Source organism: Eschrichtius robustus, chromosome 14, assembly GCF_028021215.1.
Source record: "Eschrichtius robustus isolate mEscRob2 chromosome 14, mEscRob2.pri, whole genome shotgun sequence".
NCBI classification, from domain to species: domain Eukaryota; kingdom Metazoa; phylum Chordata; class Mammalia; order Artiodactyla; family Eschrichtiidae; genus Eschrichtius; species Eschrichtius robustus.
Window position 1 is genome coordinate 12,702,862 of NC_090837.1, and position 22,493 is coordinate 12,725,354.

General features: G+C 44.3%; 2 protein-coding genes across 8 annotated transcripts in view; one reads left to right on the top strand and one right to left on the bottom strand.

The window, feature by feature from the left end:
* The window catches only part of RNFT2 (ring finger protein, transmembrane 2), a 60,940-nt gene extending 60,402 nt beyond the window's left edge, over nt 1–538 (bottom strand). For both annotated transcript variants that reach the window (XM_068563466.1, XM_068563467.1), the window contains exon 1: nt 380–538. The gene's annotated coding sequence lies outside the window, so the exon portion shown is untranslated. The remainder of the gene's footprint in view (nt 1–379) is intronic.
* A 146-nt stretch (nt 539–684) lies between these two features.
* The window catches only part of SPRING1 (SREBF pathway regulator in golgi 1), a 126,417-nt gene continuing 104,608 nt past the window's right edge, over nt 685–22,493 (top strand). For 3 of the 6 annotated variants that reach the window (XM_068563148.1, XM_068563149.1, XM_068563146.1), the window contains exons 1-4: nt 714–907; nt 10,114–10,270; nt 14,140–14,291; nt 14,693–14,806. In XM_068563148.1, coding sequence (XP_068419249.1) covers nt 797–907; nt 10,114–10,270; nt 14,140–14,291; nt 14,693–14,806 — 534 coding nt within the window. In that variant the 5' untranslated portion in view covers nt 714–796. Of the gene's footprint in view, nt 908–10,113; nt 10,271–14,139; nt 14,292–14,692; nt 14,807–16,899; nt 17,489–18,838; nt 20,958–22,493 lie in introns of those variants that run through there. The other 3 variants (XM_068563145.1, XM_068563144.1, XM_068563147.1) reach the window with 3 other exon arrangements.

Here is a 22,493-nt window from a genome sequence, read left to right on the forward strand (position 1 = left end):
GCCGTACATAATTATTCCAATATCGAATTCTGTAATAAAACGTTTGCACGTGGGATGCATCTGAATGACTGAATGAAATGCCTTTTTACCCTCTGCTCCATACACCGCGCTCCATCCCTAAGAAGGATTTCACCTGAGTTTTCAATGTATGAGAGGTTTTAAGTTGCACCCCCGAGCCGTTATATGACTGCACCGAAATGCACGCAAGACAGCGTCTCCTGCATCACTTGCATTGGAAGCAGGCAGGTGCGCTCCGTATACAATGCTGCAAGCGTTTTTCATTCCTGAAACCAAAGTTTACCGCGAAACGCCCCAAGACTGCAAGGGCAGGAGATTACGCTGACCATACCGGGGGGAAAAAATAACGTTCTCTTTTTACCTGCCCAGACGATTCGGCAATCACAGCGGCATCATTCTTGTGCTTCCAAGCCAATCACTCGCGCGGCCCGGGGAGCACCTGACTTCCGAGTGCTTCCGGCCTCTCCCCAGGTTCTTTCTCAGGTCGCGGCGCCCGGCGCTGAAACCCGGGCACAGCTCCACCGGCAGCACGCACACGATTGCCCGCCCCCTTCCCGGGATTCAGCCAATAGGAAGCCGCCTCTCTGCAGGGACCAATGAGGAGGAGGCCAAACGAGGCAGGCGGGTGACGCGAGGTGTGGAGGCAGTGCGTGGGGCGAGGTCACGTGGGGAGGCGCGGGGTGGTTGACGGGAGCTGGCTGGGCTGAGGGCCGCGGGGCTGCCGGCCGCGTAGGGGCCATGCCGCCCGGGCCCCGGGCCTGCCCCGCTCCGCGCCGGGATGGTGAACCTGGCGGCCATGGTGTGGCGGCGGCTCCTGCGGAAGAGGTGGGTGCTCGCCCTGGTCTTCGGGCTCTCGCTCGTCTACTTCCTCACCAGCACCTTCAAGCAGGTCAGTGGCCGCCCTCCCTCCCCGGGTGAGGGAAGCTGCCTCTGCAGCCGCGCTGCCCGAGTGTCCGGTGCGCCAGGCCGCCTGGTCCGTAGAGGTGGGCGTTCGTGTCCTGGGGCTGAGGACGGGCGAAGGGACCCGTTCATTTCGTTGGTAGGCCAGGGGGCAGAGCTGGGACTCGAACCCGGTGCTGTGGGCCCTTACGCTGTGCTTGTTATCACCCTGAGGGCCGTCTCCTTGCCTCCTACCTGCCAGGCCGAGTGCTGAGCGGGGGCGAGCATTTCTCCCCTCTCCTCGCGGCCGTTCTGGGGGGCGGTGTCCCCGGGTTCCAGCGGGGGAACTCGAGACTGGGAAAGGTGGAGATGCCTGGGCCAGTAAGATGCCCAGCTGAGCTACGAAGCCAGCGCTGGTGTGCCTGGTTTTCATTTAATTTAGGGGCTCGGTTGTCCGGCAGGGAGACGCCTCAGGACCCACGAGGTGCTCTTTCTGTGAATAACGTGGTTGGGTGGAATTTTCATTTCACCTCCCCATCCGCTTAGTTTTTCTTCTCTGTGCGAATTTGTGGGAGAAAAGGCAGGATGCTTTGGTGGGAAATGTTACCCAGAACATTGTCCTTTCGTTTAGAGGTCCAGTTCAGGCGTTTAGGTTTTTAGAAAGGGTGAGCATATGCCAGGGTGTACCCGGGACAGCCCTGGTTTATGCTCTTGCGCTGATGGAGTTAGAAAATCTCCCCTTTTCATTCTCAAGGGTCATATTCGTATAAAATTTGTCAATGAATAGAAAAGAAATACTAAATGATACGGTCACCTTAGTTTTAGGAGATTGTAAAACGGAAAGTTAGGGAACCGTATCCCACCTCTCACCTCAGGCTGACAGGCTGAGCGTTATAAGCCTCTTCTGGTGACTGGGATGCGTTGGTGACATTCATGCAGACTAAGTGCTTGCACTTGTGTTTTCACAACTTCGCAGACGCCTGCTCATGGTCACGTGTTGTTCCTTCTCTGTCAGGTGGGTGCTGTAGTGACCCCGGACTCAGCCCTCTGCCTTCTTCCCAGCTGACCCAGCTCATCTCTAGCACCATTGGTTTAAATACCAGCTGTATGTTGTTGCTGCCCTGATTTCTAACTCTAGCCTAGACCTATCCAGAAACCCCAAGGTTCTTACATCCCGTTGCTTGCTTGACGTCCCTTTTTGAGTGCGTGGTCGGCTCCTCATACTTGGCCAAAACAGAACTCCTGATTCTCCACCACCACTTCCTCTGCAGTCTTCCCAGCCTCACTGAGTGGCATTACCATTCCCCAGCCACAGATACCTTCTGCTTTTCCCTGTCTGGACCGCTGCAGTAGCCCACCAACAGGTCTCTGCTTCCTTTCTTATCCTTCAGTCTATTCTCTACCCAGCAGGAGGAGTGATAATGTGAAAAGAAAAAAAAAAAAATCCCAGCACTCCCTTGTGAATAGTTAGTTCTTCTTTGGGTTCCTGTTGCACTCAGATAGAACTCCAGACTCCCGTTGCAGGATCTCTGCATTGTGAGTGGTTTTTTTTTTTTTTTTGTAAACTTTTTTGGGTTTATTTATTTATTTATTTTTTATTTATGGCTGTGTTGGGTCTTCGTTTCTGTGCGAGGGCTTTCTCTAGTTGCGGCGAGCGGGGGCCACTCTTCATCGCGGTGCGCAGGCCTCTCACTGTCACGGTCTCTCTTGTTGCGGAGCACAGGCTCCAGACGCGCAGGCTCAGTAATTGTGGCTCACGGGCCTAGTTGCTCCGCGGCATGTGGGATCCTCCCAGACCAGGGCTCGAACCCGTGTCTCCTGCATTGGCAGGCAGATTCTCAACCACTGCGCCACCAGGGAAGCCCTGTTTTTTTTTTTTGTCAGTTCAGGTGAGGCTAACTATTATTGCCCCAGCTCACACCAGGTGACACAATCTCAGTGACTTCAGTTCCTTGCCCATAGTCCTGCTTTATTTTCTTTGCGGTAAGCATCACTTACTGAGCATTTCTGGGTCATTTACTTGTTTATCTGTCTCCCCTCACTCTCCCTTCTAGAACGTAATTTTTTGGAGACCAGGGACCTTGTCTTTGTTGTTCATAGAATCCCAGTCCCTAGAATACTGCCAGGCACTTCATAGGTATTCAGATATTGGTTGAACAAACAATCAAATCTTTTTAATTGGGGTGACTTTTCCTTTCTTCCCAGCCTGGCACACTCCTACTAATTTTTCCTGTCTGACTCAGATGCTGTCTGCACTGTGACTTTCCCTACAACCACTTTGGTTTTTTTGGCTGCACCGCGGGGCTTGTGGGGTCTTAGTTCCCTGACCAGGGATCGAACCCCCGGACCCTCAGCAGTGAAAGTGCAGAGTCCTAACCACTTGACCACCAGGGAATTCCTCCTACGAATGCCTTTTAAGTACTCTGGTGTACCTTGTTCTTTTTTTTTTTTCCTCGTGTGTCTTTTTTTTTTTTTTTTTTTTTTAACTTGTGATCTGTGACTACAGTCCTAGGGGTGTGTGTATGTGTGTGTGTGGGGGTGATCGTGAATCCCCTGAAACTTTTGGCAACAGTTTTGTTTTGCAGATTTTTCTGGATCTGATTCCCCCACTACCTAAGAAACGCGTTAGATATAACCTCTCTATCCCTGCCCATCAAGCCCCTGGCAACCACTAGTCAACTTTCTGTCTCCATGGATTTATGTATTCTGGACATTTCATATAAATGGAAACATACACTATGTGGTCTTCTGTGTCTGTCTTCTTTCAGTTAAAAGCCAGTTTTCAAGTCTCATCCATGTTGTAACATGTATTAGTACTTCACTTTTATGTCTGAATAATATGCCGTTGTAGGCATCTAACACATTTTGTTTAGCCATCATCATTTGATGGAGACTTGGCTTGTATCTGCCTTTTGGCTGTTATGACTAGGGCTGCCATGGACATTGGCGTACAAGGTTTTGTTTGGAAATATGTTTTCAGTTCTCTTGAGTATGGTCCTAGGAGTGGAATTGATGGGTCACTTGGTAACTCTGTGTTTAACTTTTTGAGGAACTGCCAGGCTGTTTTCCAAAGTGGCTGCACCATTTACAGTGAACTTTTAAGAAACTATACTTGTCAAGTTTTGAAGTAGTATCAAAGAAGATTATCCATAATTATCTGGCAGAGCCATTAAAATACTCCTTCTATTTCCAACTACACATTTGTGTGAGGTAGATTTTCTTCATAAGCTTCAACCTGAACAGTGTATTGCAATAAATTGGATGTAGAGGGAGTTGTGAGAATCCAGCTGTTTTCCATCAAGCCAGACGTTAAAAACATTTGCAGAAATGTAAAAACATTTGCTCATCTCACCAAATATATTTTTTTGTTTTGAAGAACATTTTTCCCCCCACACACAGGAAAAACTGTTGACATGTGATGGGCTCATTATTGTTATTTTTAAACGAATAAATAACTTATTTAAAATAAATGTTTTAAGGATTTGTTTTAATTTCCAGTATGATAAATATCAGTAGCCATAACCCTCATTAACTCACATACTGAAGTCCTCAGTAATTTTTAAAACTGTCAAGGATCCTTGGAGCCTGTTCTGACCGATGCTCCTCCTACATGCCTGCGAGTCTGCTTCTCCTGCTCTCTCCTCTGCTGCAGCTTTGGTCTTCCAGCACTCCTGAGCTCTGTGGCTTGAGGGAGTCTGCTCCAGTTTGCCTAGCCTCAGGCTCCATCTGGAAGGAGAGCTGTGCTCTGGCATCAGCGATCTGTCTATTGGACGGGAAGGCGGGGTGGGTGTGGTTAGAATTAATTGAGAAGAGGCTGTGAAAAACTCCAAAGCTTTGGAGTTTTTCATACGATCCTTAGCTCTGCTTCAGTGAGACTGTGAACTCGTGGAGCAGATGTGGCCACTTTTTGCCTAGAGAATAGTTGATTATTCTCTACAGCTTTGAATTCCTGTTTTGATTTTCATGTTAATTAACGCTTGGGGGGATAGTTTAAATTGTAGGGATGTGAGCACAGGAGAAATTAGCGACCTTGGTGGGGATGCCATTGTGGGTGAGGACTGGGTGCTCGGTGACTTGGGCACATTGATTTAACAAATGTTTACTGAACACCAGCTGCACCAGGCACTGTCTGCTAGATGATATAGAGATACAGTGGGGGGCAAAGCAGATACAGTCTTACTCTCCCAGAGCCTATATTCTGTAGGGGCTGAGGGGTAGAAATGGCAAATGAGCAGAATTATTTCAGATAATAATTTGTGATACAAAGAATACAAAACAAGGTACTGTGATAGAGCGGCAAGGTGGGCCTAACTCTATGGGGCATTTGAGCTGAGATTAGAGAAATCCCAGTCTTGGAGTCAGAAGGGTCCTTAGAGGTCCTCTCATGTAAATAACTGTTCTTGTAGTTGTTCAAGTGGTGCAGTTCCAGAAAGTGTCAGGGCTATTTGCATAACTCCTTGAAAATATATGAACATCTTTAGCTTTAACGTAATTAAGTATGTAAATTGGTTTCAAGTTAGACACTGTATAAAGTGTAATAAATCATAAGAGAGACTTGCTAATCTGTTTTTCTGCTCTTTCACCTTATCACCAGGGTACACATACCTTTCAGAGTCTGTAAAGTGCTGCACAGGGTAGAGGAGGAAAGCAATTATCTTTAATCTCACCAACCAGAGGGATTCACTGATGATATTTGGGCATATTTTCTTTCTTCATATTTTAAAAATATAATTAGGGCCTACTGTTTCTTCACTTAACATAGATGCGTTTTCCCCATCTTTAAAAGCTCTTTCTAGGTGTAAGTTTTTATAACTAAAAATTTCCATGATCAGGCTATATTTATTGGCTATTCCCCAAATATTAGACATTGGGATTCCCTCTGGCCTTTATCTCCTTTTTTCTTTTACTTTTGAGAATCATAAGCGGTTCTTTTAATGACAGTGCCTTATGTTTAAGTGCTTTACTGCTTACATGGGACACATCTCATTTGACCCTTATGATAACCCCCGAAAAAGGGACAGGACAGTTATTAAAATACCCCTTTTTAAATCAGAGGTTAAGTAATATACATTAGTAATAAAAACATTTCTCTAGCTCCTTGTAGTTTATGAAGAAAATTCTGGAGGCTCCTTTTTTTTTTTTTTTTTTTAAATAAATTTATTTATTTATTTATGGCTGCACTGGGTCTTCGTTGCTGCGTGCGGGCTTCCTCTGGTTGCTGTGAGCGGGGGGCGGGGTGGGGGGGCGTGGTGGTGGCTAGGCTACTCTTTGTTGTGGTGCGCCAGCTTCTCAGTGTGGTGACTTCTTTTGTTGCAGAGCACGGGCTCTAGGCGCATGGACTAAAGTAGTTGTGGCACGCGGGCTCAGTAGTTGTGGCTTGCAGACTCTAGAGTGCAGGCTCAGTAGTTGTGGCGCATGGGCTTAGTTGCTCTGCCAGCATGTGGGATCTTCCCGGACCAGGGCTCAAACCCTTGTCTCCCTCATTGGCAGCTGGATTCTAAACCACTGCGCCACCAGGGAAGGCCCTGGAGGCTCTTTGAGAATAGAGAACCTGCCTATCTTTGTCTCTGTATCTTTAACACATTGTAAGAACTTGATACCTTTGAATGAAAAAATACACACAGACACACACAGACACACACACACACACAGACACACACACACACACACACACACACACACACACGGGGGTGCTTAAAATTGAGACAGCCTAGTAGGGTAGTTTGGGAAAGGTTTAAAGCCAACTGTCCAACGAAGGAATCCCCTCAGTGCCCCTTCACCACACCCTTGCAAGACCGGACCTTCAGGAAAGTGACCATGTGCTAATTCATTACATTTGCCATTATGTCTTACACAATCTCTTGTACGGTCTTTTCTGGTTGTACAACTCTTACCAGTTCTTTTGGAAAGGTCTTGAATATTCATGTTTGAAAACAAGTGCAAGTGCTGGGAGAATTGCCATCCTGTTTACCAGGAACATAGTAATGTGAAAGAGGTCCTTCTGGGATGCCCTTGTCCGTGAACTCTCATTTTCTTTCAGAAGGAATAACAGGAAAGTTTGAGAGTGATGTCAAGAGCACTTTCAACCTTGTTGTGAGATCCAGTTTACTGTACTTTGACCAGCTTCTTAAGTCTTTATGGCTATTAATTTATCTAGGGTAGCATTTGAAGTGCACTTTAGTTTGCACATAGCTTGATTATGCCGTTAACTGACACGGTCCCAGCAGAACTCATGAATTTACAGGTGGTTAAGCATTGTGCACCTAAGTGATTTGTCCCATATTCCCAAGACTTCTGCATTTAAGTCCTCTTCTTGCCCCAACCAAGGAATACAGATGTTGTTTTTGTATCGCTATAACCCATCCTGTTCCTGCTAGTGCCAGTTCTTTCCTATAAAAGAAACAAAAGAGAGGGGGCAGAATAGAAATGAAAGTCACCTTGAAGGACTGTTTTACCTTTAGTAAATTAAGGAACAAAATTCAATAGTGGAGTGGCACACTTATTTAAATGCTGGTAATGTTACAAATGGCATATATAACTTTTGGGAAATTATCAATATTTGGCACTATTTAGCATTGACTCTACTAATAATAATTCCTACCACAAATTACTCGAGAATAAGCAAAAGGTCTACATTTTTATTGCAGTGCTGTTTATGATACCAAACACCTGGGGTGGGCTTAAACGTTGATCTGTAGAGGATGTTTTTACTAAATTACAGCACATCAGCGTGATGGATTATTATATAGCCTTGAAAATGTGATTATCAAGATAATGTAGGTACTTGAATGGTTTACCATCCAATTAGTGTCAAGAGGAGCTGAATGCGAAGCATCCTAATTTGTAGTATAAATGCTGGGGTCAAAGGCTAGAAGTTAATATGCAGAAATAGATACAGCTTTATTCAAGTGATGGGATTGTGGGCAATGTATGTCTTTCATGTTGGCAGTCATTTTTTTAAAATAAACTTTTAATTTTGGAGTAATTACGGATTTACAGAAAAGTTTCAAGGATAGTACAGAGTTCCTGTAGATTCCTCATTTAGTGTCTCCTGTTGTTAATGATCATCATGTTTTTAATAATTTTTTATCATTTTATTTTAAATTAAAAATGAAACTATTCCAACGATGATGAAAAATGTTAATAATCACCTATGTCCCTTCCATGTTAATGGTCTGTAGTATCTTTGCATGCCTTTATCTCAGCTCTTACAAACCCATGTGTATGTATTAATACAATTATAATACAATGTGTGATAATATGCACATTATTTTGTAACTTGTTTTTTTCCTTAATATACTATGGACATCCACCAGGGATCTGCAGTCCTCTGTATTAAGATCATCCGAGTGCTTTAAAAATATCGATTCCCAGGTCCCATCCACAGAGCTTTTTACTCAGTCTGGAGTTGGGCTCAGGAATCAGAATTTGAAGTCCTTACATAATCTGATGAGCAAGTCAGGTTTAAGGACTCCTGCTCTAGATAAATACACATCAGTCATATGTAATTTTTAGGTAATAGCTATAGCTATCCAGTGTTTATTCACTCATTTCTCTGTGGTTGGGGTTCCAGGTTTTTTCTGCCACATAAACGGTGCTGTAGTAGACATCCTAGTGCACCCTTACACGTCTGTACTTTCCAGAGGCTAGGCCTCAAACGTGTTTGCTGTGCCAAAGTACATGTGGATATGCATGTTTTAAATATTAATAGCTCTTCCCACATAGCTTTCCTAGGAATATCTTAGTAACTGTATAGCTCTTTCCCATTGTCTTAAAGTATAACCTTTGCCATCAACTTTCAAGGTTAGTTGCTTTTTCTCAAACAGTGACACATGACAGATCATTCTTAACGGCAAAAGCCACAGAGCTCTATTAAAATGGTAGAACGGTTAAACTATTATGTATAAAAAGCCTCTTGGAGGGAGTCTTATCATTGTTTTGTTTTCTAGTGACAGATAGGTTGACAAATCCAGAAGATGGCTGTTTCTTGCATGGTTTGTTTTTTGGCACTCAGGCACCTTACTTAGTTTCTTTAATAGTATAACAAAGGCAATTTGGAAAGCCCGACTGTGCCTTGGGGGCTAGGAGAAAAGATCTAAACTCTTGCCTCTAGAGCAACTCCTCACTTTGCGTGTCTACGTAAAGGGCTGGCTGGCATGTGTGTCTTTTATAAAGAAAGGTATGTTCTAAGGGTCACATGCTCAGTATTTTTTCATAGAAGAAATTTGCAAGTTGACATGCTTCTTCTTGCCCCTGAAATCAACCTCCCAATTCAGCGTTCCCCTTAGTTTACCACTAAACTCCTCACTGCAAATGAAAGTAACCTTGTGCCCTAGACCTGTCCAGGTATTGTCTGAAATGACAGTTGGAAAGTTTCTTTGAAGTTTCCTCTTCTATTTTAAAAGTGTATTCAGATTTTACATTCTATTCCACAATGTATTTGTTTTAATATAAAAAATATTTTAAGTGATTTGCCATCAGAAAAAGTTCAAAACTTTTTCCCTCCAAAATTTTTTGACAAAATTAATGCTTTTGTACACATTTATAATGTGCATATAGTCCAGGGGCATTTATGTAAGTCTGCCAGTTTTGAAGCATAGCCCTAATTTATTACTTCTTCCTACAGGTTTATTTTGCATTTAAAAAAAAATAATAAATTATTTATTTATTTATTTATTCTTGGCTGCGTTGGGTCTTCGTTGCTGCGCGTGGGCTTTCTCTAGTTGTGGCGAGTGGGGGCTACTCTTTGTTGCAGTGCGCGGGCTTCTCATTGCAGTGGCTTCTCTTGTTGCTGAGCACGGGCTCTAGGTGCGTGGGCTCCAGTAGTTGTGGCATGCAGGCTCAGTAGTTGTGGCTCACAGGCTCTAGAGCGCAGGCTCAGTAGTTGTGGCACATGGGCTTAGTTGCTCCACGGCATATGGGATCATCCCGGACCAGGGCTTGAACCCATGTCCCCTGCATTGGCAGGCAGATTCTCAACCACTGTGCCACCAGGGAAGTCCCGGCGGGTGGATTCTTAACCACTGTGCCACCAGGTAAGCCCTGCATTTTTTTTCATGACTTTGGCTCAGACTTTGCTCGTACCAGGGGAGTGCAGATTCCTGTTGTGCAAGCTGTTTTGTATTGTTTCTTTCCTATTACTGTAGTTTATATGAAAAAATTGGTGAAAATGCAAGAAGTGATACTTTAACCTTCTCATTTATGGTGTCTTTGTAGGAGGAGAGGGCAGTGAGAGATCGGAATCTCCTCCAGGTTCAAGACCACAATCAGCCCATCCCATGGAAAGTGCAGTTTAACTTGGGCAACAGCAGTCGGCCCAGCAACCAGTGCCGGAACTCCATTCAAGGGAAGCACCTCATCACGGATGAACTTGGTTAGTCAGGCTCCCTTCCTGTCCTGCAGTCCCTGGGCCATTCGTAGGTTTTTAAATAGGGATTTTATATGCTGTCTTTCCCCCTCTTGCCCATTTCCAACACTTCTCACGTCTTTGTCTTTTATATCTGACTCATCATTCAAGGCTCCCCTCAACATCAGAGAAGCTTGGTTTGATAAGAGACACTCTCCAGAGTTAGAATTTTATCATGCGTCAGCCCCCTGACTACTTCCTGCCAGTCTCTTCCCAGCCCCAGCACCTTCAGATCTTAACAGTCTTTTTTTTCTCACTTTGATGGTGAACTCTACAAGATAAACAGTTTTTCTTCTTGGTGACCTGAATCGTATCCACATAGTGTTGGCATTTAGGAAGAGAATGAATGGACTTGTTGACTGCATAACCTCAAATGAATTATAAACACTTCAAAATGTTTTACTGTTACTATTAAAACATCAGTCTGTTTCTTTTTTGTTATATTCACTAGTTTTATTTTTAGATTCCACATATAAGTGATATCATACAATATCATAGTATTTGTCTTCCTTTGTCTGACTTACTGCACTAAGTGTAATACCCTCCAAATCCATCCACGTTGTTGCGAATGGCAAAATTTCATTCTTTTTATAGCGGCAAGATAGGGCTAGGGGATTAAGAGGTACAAACTACTGTGTATAAAATATAAGCTACCGAGGTATGTCAAACAGCACGGGGAATATGGCCAATATTTCATAATAACTATAAACGGAGTATAACTTTTAAAAATTGTGAATCACTAAGTTGTCACCTGAAACTTATGTAATATTGTAAATCAACGTTACCTCAATTAAAAAACACAATCTGTCTGTTTTGGTGCCTTCTCCCAGAGTTTTAGTCTATAAGAAAGGCGATTCCTGTGCTGGCGAGGCGTTTGGATTAGACAGCCACTAGAGCTCTAACCACTCTAAGCCTGGCCCAGTCCCCCGAGGAGAGACTCCTGGTAATGCTCTGCCTGCATTAATTTAGCCCTTACTACATGCTGGGCACTAGGCTAAAAGCTCTCCTTGAACAACATCTCATTTGATTGTTGTAGCAGTCCTGTGAGGTGTAGGTGTTGCTGTCTTCACTTTGTAGTTGAAGACACAGGCACCAAGCGGTTCAGGAACCTGCCCAAGGTGGCAGGGGCTCTTTTATAAACCATAAACGGGATACCATTATCACTCCAAGAGAGTACCACTTTTCCTTAATGTCAGCTATCCAAACAGTGGTCAGAGTTCCCCGACTGGTTTACAGATTGTTTATTCTCTTTTCACCTGGTGGTTTGCAATAATCTGGTTAGTTTGCAAGAGTAAAATTTGCTCTCTCTTAGAGAGTCATAGAACAAATGGGTTATGAATGTGACAATACTGAAATTGATACAGGTAACCTTGAATTAGAATCTTCATCGATACCTGATGAAGCCCAACAAAATGAAGACACGTACTATCTTCAAAATGAAACTATAGTGCTTTTTATATATCTATATTTAAAGTTTGCAACCCCAGCAAAATAATTAAAAAAGAAAAAACTTTTCCAAAAAGATCTCAAAGGAATCAGAGCAGATGAGATTATTTGGGATTGAAGGAAGGAATCAGGAAAACCTCCCACCTAGATTAGAAGAGCTGGAAAATTTTGCACAAAAATGCGCTGATGACTCAACAGTGCCCAGCTCTGTTTTTAAGATCACATTGAAAAAGCAGATTAAATTGCAAGTAACATTTGTTTTGCTTTGTTTTAACAGAGTAAAGTTTAGCGAAGGGAAGTTACTTCCATAAGATGACCCAGCTAGTCAGTCAGGGGCAGACCTAGGACTAAGACCAGGACTGAACTTGGAGTTCAGTGCTGTTTTCCTATAGGCTTTTGTTTGTATGATACTCAGTGAGAAAGCATGAAATCTTATGACTTGACTTTAATATTTAATATTAGTTATGAATGACAGTTTGCCCTTTTCTTTTGTCATAGCTAGCAAAAGAATGATTTCCCTCTGCTTAATTCAAGTGAGACAAAGACTCTCAGATTTCTTAAGTTCCAAGAACCAATCAAAAAAAATCCAAGAACCATAGGTTTTATTTTACCTCCATGAATGCAGGAGAGGAGATAAGCAGTGTAATAAAGAAAACTTGCAGGAATTTTTGCCTTTTAGCAAGCAGGTGCCACCCCCACGAGTGTTGCCAGGGTGACACCTTATTCAATAAGACAACCAACAGAGTTACAAATTTTTCAAAGGTTAGAAGTTGGTTTCCCAGTCAGTAGCAGCACACTCTGAGGTTGTGATCTCACAGGACTCCTCGTTGGAAATAATGTTTGCAGGAGTACATTTCTGATGCAAAAGGAAAAATCTTGATGGGCTTTCACCAGAAGTTAGAAAGACCTGCCTGGTTTCAAAGCTAAATACTTGCAGTTTGTACTGGGGAAAAACAGAAGGCCTGAGATGCTAGCACTTATAACATGGAAAAGAGAAGAGGGCAGAAAGATCATTTCAACAAGTGTAATGCTTTACATCTTTCTCACACAGAGATCATGTGATAAGATGCTCTGTATTTATCATTTGGGGCAGAATTTTGAGGAACATGCTGGCTTATTCGGATTTTTAATTTATAACCCTTCTGAAGAAAGTGAGTAAGAATAGTTAGGAAGAATCCCAGAAACATTTTATGTGGCATTAGAATCATCCTGTCTTAATTTAGAAGACAAAAGGCATAGTTAAAACCACAACAGCAGCGATCTGGTTCTCGTAGGCCTCAGGTTCCCCAGTGTGACACGAGGGCCCTTCTGGTCCCTTCCATTGTTATTTTAATGGTTCCTCCTGCTTTTGCACAGACTTTGTTTTCCAGAGTAGTTTCTGAAAACAAACTCATGCTTCACGACGTCTCATTCTCTGAGGATTAAGAAGCTGGGGCATTTAGAATGGAATGATGTGAGGAACAGCTGCTCTGCACCTGTGTGCACCCGTGGGCCCATGTGTGTACCTGTGGGCCTGGGCCTGCACCTGGGAGTTTCCCATGGGCCACGTGGTGTCCCTAATGAACTTGTTCTTACATTTTTCTGTCCCACTCCCAGAAGGATATAGAGAAATGTGTATTTAGCAGCTATGAACAATAAATTAGCTTTTGTGAGGAGATTCTTAAAGTTGAGTATGAATGAATGAACTAGGTTGGAGGGGGTGTGTTTAGATGATAAATGGAGGGAATTGGGAGGATTTTTCTTCCTTGGGTATTAGAGTAGTCTCATTCCCTAATGCTGAGGGGTAGTTGAATCCCTGCAATGTATAATTAAAAGGAGCCTAAATCAGTTTATAAAGGTTAGGTGTGACTACTATTTTAAAAAATCCTTCAAACTACTAAATAAATGGTAAGTATTTAAAAGGTATTTAAACGTAAAAAGTATATGTGGAGGTTTTTTGTTTGTTTTAAATCTAGAAGGATCTCACTTTCAGGAGTGAAAACCTTGGTTTTTTCCTCTTTTCAGATTTTTCTTTGAAAAAGAATGACATTTTTCCCCAGGCATAGATGAAAAATTGGCTTGCATAGGTTAGCACAGGAAAACATAGGCGATGTGATGATTGCATCAAATATGTGACAGCAGACTAAAAGGTAATTTTAGGTAGATTAGGACATATATAGCCTACTTATAATATGGGAGTCCATGTTTCCTGTAAACTGCCGCATGCAGGAAGCAAGCTCTCATTAGACACTGTCTGATTCCAGGTTCTGTGGTCCTTAGGATGCCCCTGACTCCAGACTCCATCTTTATGTTCTTTGCATGCAGGACTTTCATTGCTGCCTCGTGATCGCCCCTGGTGGGCAGGTGGGGGGACTGCTGGGTTTATACTCAGGTTAGTCTCTGACTTTCAGGTTACGTTTGTGAGAGGAAAGATTTGCTGGTAAATGGCTGCTGTAACGTCAACGTCCCTGGCACAAAGCAGTACTGCTGTGATGGCTGCTTGTCCAATGGCTGCTGCAGCGCCTATGAGTACTGTGTCTCCTGCTGCCTGCAGCCCAACAAGGTATGGAGAGTTGCTCCTTGTGCTACATCTCCTTTATTCTTTCCGCCTGCATTTCACGAGGAGCATTAGAATCTTCTTGTGAGATTCTTTTGGAAATAGAACTTAGAAGGGAACCTTGTCGGTGTCGGAAATGGCTGCTGTGAGGTAGCCTTTGTCTACAAGGAAAGGAGGTGGTTCCAAATTCCTCCAGTGGTTCTTTGGCAGAATAGGCCATTGTATTCCTAATCAGATATCTGAAGAATATAAAACATCAGCCCTCCTGCTCACTTGAGCTCCCCTCCCTCTCTCCTTCCCCTCCTCTTCCCCGTATCAGCAGTCCGTTAGTTTAGGAGAAATTTCCAAGGTTACCTTGTGCTTCTGAGTTTGGAATTTATTACAGGTACTAACTTTTGTTTTCATAGCAACTTCTCCTGGAGCGCTTCCTCAACCGGGCAGCTGTGGCATTCCAGAACCTCTTCATGGCAGTCGAAGATCACTTTGAATTGTGTTTGGCTAAATGCAGGACCTCATCCCAGGTCAGAAGCTGTGATGCCTCTAGCTGGGGTATTTGCTGGGGGGAGTCAGGGTCTGCAGGAAAACTAAAAAATATGCACTGGGGGCTTTTGGTGGGGTGATAATGGAGAAGAGATTTAAACGAAGTTGTGTGGAGCTTTGGTGGATTGATAGTACATCATCCCTTGGTATCCGAGGGTGATTGGTTCCAGGACCCCAAATCCCTAAATGTTCATATAAAATGGCATAATATTTGCCTGTTACCTACTTACATCTTCCCGTATGCTTTAAATCATCTCTAGATTACTTACAATAACTAATACAATGTAAATACCATGTTTTGCTTTTTGGAACTTCTTGGAGTTTTTTCAAATACTTTTGACCCGTGGTTGGTTGAATCCACGGATGCGGAACCCGTGGTATGGAGGGCTGACTGTATTTAGAATGTGAACATGAGATTTATACAAGTTAGGGATGTAAAATATTTATATCAAATCAAGGTCCGACTAACTTGCATCTTCCCTATCTGATTATCTTGTCTGTATTTTAAGTGGAAGCTTAAAATTATTTTTAAGTCTGGGTGGAGTCCTAATAGTCCAATTCCTGAGAGAAGTTCTCTCCTCTGTCTTTGACTGAAATTTAAGGCTTTCCAGCAACCACTCGGTTAGAGTGGGTACTCATTTACTCTGGGACAAAGTTGTGGTTTATTTTAGGATTCAAGGGGATGGGGCAGGTGGGTGTTGAAAAATACACAGGTAAATCTGTAGGTTGCCAAGCTCTCAGTACTTTTCAGCATATTGTCATTAACTGCTTTGCTCTTGGGCACTAAACACGGCACCAGCTGCTGAAAGCGTCTGAACGTCTTTGCCTTTCCATCATTCCGCGCATCCTCTGCTCTCAGCCTTCGTGATCTGGCGGTTGTTGGAGCTGTCTTTGTAAAATCACCAGACGTGTTTGTCATACGGGCGCTCTTCCTCTGGCTTCCATTCATGGTGTCTGCAAGATTGTCCTGGCTCCGTCTGAGATAAATGACTCATTTGTCATTCTCTGGAACTCTTGTACCCTTTGCCAGATTTCTGTAGTCTGCCTTTGGGTTTTACACCACTCTTCATGTCTCTGGTCTGCTCTTAGAGCATTCAGCATCACTGGGTAAATGTTTCAGGGATTATAATGAGCATTTGAAACATGAAGAAATTCCTGATGTCCTTGTTTTGTTGGAAGAGCTTTCCATTTGAATGGTCTTTAAAGGAAATGTGGAGGATGGCTGAACCCATGACTTACTTTGATTCATACTCTCATTCTGAAAAATGCTAGAAAAGGCCAAGTATTTTCTTTCTTTAACTGATAAAACCCAGGAGTTATTTCCAAACTTGAGTGAAGATGCTAAAATTTCAGACTTTGCATTTTCATTGTAAAGAGAAATTTACCAGTTGGCAATTTGCCTTTATAAGTGTCCCAAGAAAGAAAAGATTTGGCTGCATGTCTGTAAATTGGATTAATACTTACAATTTAGATGTTTAGCCTTGGTTTTAGGCTAATTAATGAATTCTAGACTAGCCAAAAACTCAAGTTGCTTGTATGAAAACAAATTGCTGAAAAATTAGCCACCAAGGATGATTGTCTGTGTTAAATCGCACTTTGCTTGGCCAGATGAAGCGTGTGTGGTACTGTGGGATTCAGCACGTGTACCAGCCCTTAGGTACATAAAACTTGACGAAAGCAATTTGAAGTGCATCTCCTTCATCTCTGCAGGGTTCAGTGCCGGGGACTGAATTCCTTTGAAGCACGGGGTCAGGTGCAAAACACCCATTGGATCTTAATCTGACTTAAAATACTTTGAGGAAAGTTTTTTGTCTCAAGTTATCCTAGTCACAGCTAGGTTGTTAAAAAAAAACTCACTAGTGTGCATAAAAGAAACAGTCCTGCGGTGACACTATGTCCATTTTCATGCCCTTCATTGGCATTCTGTGCTGAGCATCTGCCTTTGCTCCAGAAAGTGCCCTGGACCCTTTTGGTGACATTTGGAGATGGACTCACCCGGGCTTCTGCAGGGAGCGTCTGCCGGCCGCCATCCTGCTCTGTCTCACGGCGATCTTCTCTTCCCTTTTGCCAACAGAGCGTGCAGCATGAGAACACCTATAGGGATCCCATAGCAAAGTACTGCTACGGAGAGAGCCCTCCCGAGCTCTTCCCCGCGTGACGGTGAGGGAGACTCCACCCACTGGGAGGATGCGCTGCTGAAGAACTTGTAGCCTGAAGCCCTTCTCTGGTCTTCAGGAGAAGACTTGACCTTGACCACTTCTTGTGCTGTGCTCTTTGGCCTCACTCGCCCCCGGGCTTACCAGATGGACTTGTTCCGTAAAGCAGTTGGAAATGCCAGCCGGCGGGTTACATTCAAGAAAGACAAGACTGTGGGCGACCTGGTGAAGGCATCAGCACTCTGAGCGCCTCTGCTCTGCAGCTGCTCGGGGACCTGTGGGCATCTGTGTGTGTTCTCCTCGGGCCCTTCACTGTAAAGTTATTTATTGGACTTCTTTAGAGTAGTGGGAAAATTCTCGTGTTTCCTATAGGAAAATTCCTTGATAGTTGAGTATATTCAAGGAGATTGTTCTTGTTGTTTTCTTGTGTTCTTGAGTTTCAAGAGTGAGATCGACCCTTCACCCAGATAAAATGTTTGGTCTCTTAGAACAAGCATGTTCTCTCGAGGTGGTTTGTTCTTGGTTTTGTTTTAACAGCATCTTCAAGAGTGGGCCCTGAACACCGTGTCCTGACATCTAAAATTGTCTAGAAACTCAGATGCTGTTCCCTTCTCATCCTGTGCCAACTTTCTAGCAGCTGGCACCATGTGCTCTCAGGTTTTTTCCTAGTGGTATTTGGATATGCTTGTTTACCTATGTGCATGCACCGTTTTAACCAGAAATTCTGCCTTGTTGTCCTGGAGGGTTCTGTTCTTGTTTCCTCTGCCCCTGTTGAAATGACTGGTCTGCTCAGCCGTGGGACAGTGGGAGCCTCAGGAAAGTCATCTGCTGGGCGGCCTCCTCCTCTTCTGTCATGGAAACCCCATCTTAAGGCGATTCCTCAGTGGAGATACATCTCGCAACTGACTGTAAGTGGTCGTCCTTTATCGCTTTCAGCTTCGGGAGATGTGATGGGTACAGACATTTGGTTTCCCTATGATTTACAAAGAAGAACAAAACTCAAGTTTCTGTCAGGGTGCCCTAAGAGACTCACATCTACCCTCCGTGGACATTGGGTGTGCAGGCTGCTGGTCCACATGCTGGAGGCGTCCTGTGTTTCTAATATGACACTAACCCTCTCTGGTCAAGGCTGAGAGTATTTGGTCCTCAGATCAAGACGTCGTGCCCCTCTTTGCTCTCCGGAGTCCATTACCGCACACTGTTCTTTCCCAGAGCCCCTCACTAACCCTGGTATTGGGCAGGGTCTTCCTTGTTCTTTTTCGGTTGTTCAGCGGTTGCCCTCAGAGCAGAGCACGAGCTTTACAGCCCGCTTTCAGCATTTTTATTTCAGTGGAGCTTTTTCCTTGGGCCACGTTTGCCTTCCTGTACGTTTCTGCAGTCCATTCAATGGAATAGTTTCCCTTAACTCCCTCCTGTTACTTACACTTATCTTCCCAAAGTAGTTTGTCCCCCTAAGTCAACTTTCTTAGAGGGTGAACTGTCTGGCAGTTGTTTTTAATGTTAGATCCCAGGAAATCTATTCAGTTTGCATCAGGTTTTTCAGATTCTGTGTGTGTTCACTGGTGCTAAATCAGACTGTGTGTGAAAGTAATGGACATGTCTGCATGTTTCACCAGCTCATTGCTTTTGGTAACTCAGTCTGTCTCCTGGTAGTTGTCACTGACCAGCCTCTCCTTTGAGCTTATTTGAACCCTTGGGCAATAACGTAGATTTACTGTGAAAACAGTTTATATCAAAGGTCAGCCATACCTGTTTATTCCGTATTTGAATATTGGCAAGCACGTTTTGCATTTTCACTGCTTTCACAGCCTCTGCAACTTAGGTAGAGAATTAAGCTCGTTTGTTCCCACCTCGTAGATGAAGAAATGGAGTGAAGTGACTTCCCTGGGCCCCATGACGGAACCAAAACACGACCTTCATCTCCGGCGCCGGGTCCACTGTCCTTCCCACCACCCCTCGCCAGCTCCAACACTGACTCATCTGTAAACACTCCTCTGAGAGCATATAGATCTCGGTTGTCCAGGCCAGCAGAGGGGAGAGGTGGTATAAGTAGCCAAATTGGGTCAGTAATCCAAAGGTCATTTTCATTCAGCCCTAGAGTATGTTTTTCTGTACTCCTAAGAGGCACGTTCGCTGTTTTGGAAAGTCATGGTACTGCAGACTCTGTAACGAAGCCACCCAAGGACGTGGAACGTCATGGGCCTCCCCAGGCTTCTAGCCTGGACCCCTCCCTGCTCCCCTCTCTGGTTTGTTTCTGGCTCCTTCGACTGAAGATTTCCAGAATTAGGGACCTTGTCGTAGTTTTTTATGCCCAGAGCTTAGCAAAGTGCATGATACACATCGGATTTTAAGACAAGATCAGAGAAGGAATGAAAACACCTTTAGTTTAGAAGAAAATTTTTTAAATTGTTATGTTTGGGGTGAAAGGTAGTTGGGTAATTCAAAGCATTTCCCTCAGTTCTGAATCTTAATTGCCATGCTCGTTGCTGGAGCAATAAAGATAAGATGTGTTCTAACAGGGAAAGAAGCATTCTGTAGAAAAAGGCGCTGCCTCCACAGGGCCTGGGACTTGGGGTGGCCCTGGACCTGGCGACGCTGGGGCTGGCATCGGAGGGTGAGCTCAGCAGCTCTTGGAAAAGTGGGGGATAGGATTTTAGAGCAGGGTTTGCAGTTTTTGGCCTGCTCCCGGAGCTGACTTGGAGGCTGTCCAGGGAGTGCCTCAGTTGGTGAGGCTGCAAAGGCGCTGTGGGAGCTGTGTGCAAGGTTCCGAGCAAGCTGTTCCCATCGTTGGGATTTGCAGGTAGATTGTAAATGAACGGAGATGTTGCTTATTTAGTCTACTCTTTTTTTTTTAAATGGTTATTGGAGTATAGTTACTTTACTCTGTTGTGTTAATTTCTACTGTTATTTAGTCTACTCTTCACAGGCTGGAGAGAATTCGGCCTCGCAGTCAGTAACTCCTACTTATTAAGGCATGGCCTTGGGTAGTCTTTCCTCTTCTGAGTCCCAGGCCCTGCTCTGTGATATGGGATCGCATTTGCTCCTCGTGGGGTTGTTGTGAGGTGTTGGAGTGAGTAAAGGCCCAGTGCTGGGCATGAAGTCCACATCTGCAGTCCAGTGGGGGTCTGACATCACGTAGTTGGCAAGGTGGGGAAGGGTGGGCTCCTTGGGTGGAAGGGTGGCAACTACAGAGTTCTAGGTATTATTTTTATAACTATTTTTAGAAGAACTCATGCTAAAGATAATTTTTAAAATGCAGGTAATTCAGAAATGTGTCAAGATGAAAGTAATAATGACCTAAAATCATGCAACCTAGAGATCAGCGCGTTTTTTTTCTCTTCCCTCATGACTTTCTAGGCAGATATGAGAATACTTTTTCTTCTTGAAAGCAGTCCTCTGATGGACATCCTTCTATGTGATATATAGGCCTATCTAATAATTTTTAGTGACCACCTGGTGCCGGTTTCATGGATATACCGTAATGTTATTAATCCCTGCTGAGGTCATTTAGCTTATTACTGTTTTTTTTTTTTTCTTTTTTGGCTGCTACAAATAATGCACTGATGATATGCTTTCACATACACGTTTGTATGTTTATTTGAGAATGATTTTCACCAATTTATACTCCCACCTAAACTATGTGGGGAGTGGGACTTCCCCGGTGGTCCAGTGGAAAGGATCCGCCTTACAATGCAGGGGACGCAGGCTTGATCCCTGGTCAGGGAACTAAGATCCCACGTGCCGTGGGGCAACTAAGACCGCGCGCCACAACTACTAAGCTCGCAAGCCTCAACTAAAGAGCCTGCGTGCCGCAAACTACAGAGCCCACACGCCCTGGAGCCTGCGCGCCACAACTAGAGAAGAGAAAACCCGCACGCCACTACTAGGGAGAAGCCCGCGCACCTCAACGAAAGATCCCGTGTGCCACAACTAAGACCTGACACAGCCAAAAATAAATAAAATAAATAAAGTATGTGGGGAGTGTCTTTTGTCATATACCTAAGAACCCCTTGGTATCATTTTTTAACTCTTTTTGCTAATGGATCTCTATGTTCTAATTGATATTTAATTTCTTCCCATATTTTGATTGGGTGTTTATCTTTCACATGTGGTAAACTGCTCTTCTTGACCTTGGCCAGTTTTTCTTTTGTTGGTCTTTTTCTTACAGAGCGTTCTTCACTGAAGGAGGCCTTAAACCCCTTTTCTTGTTTTTTTTCAACCCTGCATTACTCAGAATCAAGTGGCTCACTTGTTAACTAACTTTTCCAGTTGATCTAGGGCAGCAAATGGGGGCAGTTTTGCCCCCAGGGAACAGTTGGCAATGTCTGAGACATTCTTATCACAACTGAGGGCAGGCGGTATGTGTAGTGGGTGGAGCCCACCACTGCCCCCACGACACAGAGTCATCCAGCTCCACGCATCAGCAGTGCCGGCCGAGGCAGAGGCCCTACTCTCGGGTCACATTTTACCCCCTTCGGTTAAACAGAAAAACTACCAGGAGCTGAGAGCCAACTTGATTATTTCGCTGCCCTTGCCTTCTGCCGTGCGCAAGTGCTGCTGATTAAATTACCCTGGAATCCCACAGGACGTGCTGCTTCCTCCCTGGTCTCTACCAGCCCAGTGCTGCCTCCAGGAATGGCACTGTTACTCTGCGGCAGCGTCCCTCGCGCGCTGACACAATCCAAGTGCAGACACCCTCCCGTGGGCAGAATGACCAGGTTTACAGAGAGCCCCCTCCCCTCCTGGCAGATCTGCCCTCCCCATCCCCCTACAGTAGCTCTTTGCAAGGAGGGCCTTTGGGGGTGGGGCGAGGGGAAATGAATCACTACAGATTCCATTTGGAAAACTGGTCATTCTACTCTAAAAAGGTACCACATAAGCAAGTAGAAATAATTAAAAGAAAAAAGAAGCCAGTGGGATTGTGAGAGTTCTTTCCTACACAGCACTTTTCCTGACTCTGTGGCATCAGTGCATTGCCTTCCGGGCCCTTTGCCTGTGTGGACTCTTGTTGCATAGTGTGTTGTCATGGTGTGAGGACAGTTTTGGGTACCGGGATCCCCGTTTTCGCTCAGTCACACGTCTGCAACATTCAGCGTCCAGTCAGCTTACACAGACACGAAGAGGAACAGGTGGCCCCCGAGGGCCTGAGTGGGGAACAACAGGGGTTGTGTTTGTGTGGCCGACTCCGTGTCCCGGCAGCCCCTCGCCACGTACCTTCAAGTGTACAACTCGATTCATGTCTGCTGTTAGAGCTGAACTGCTGGACTTTTTAAAAATAGAAGTACAGCCTTTAATAGTATAATAAACAGAGCAACTGGCTAGTTACAACCAGCGGGCCCTGCAGTCAGTCAAATGTTTGGACAGGGGTCCAGCTATATTGTTTCTCAGGACTGCACAGTCTGTGGGCTCGGAGGAACCAAAACATATCACTGCTAGAAATGCATTTTATTTCTAAGTGGGTACTTTACAAGTTTTTGGTAGGGTCAGTAGTTCCTCAGGTCTTTGGACTTTC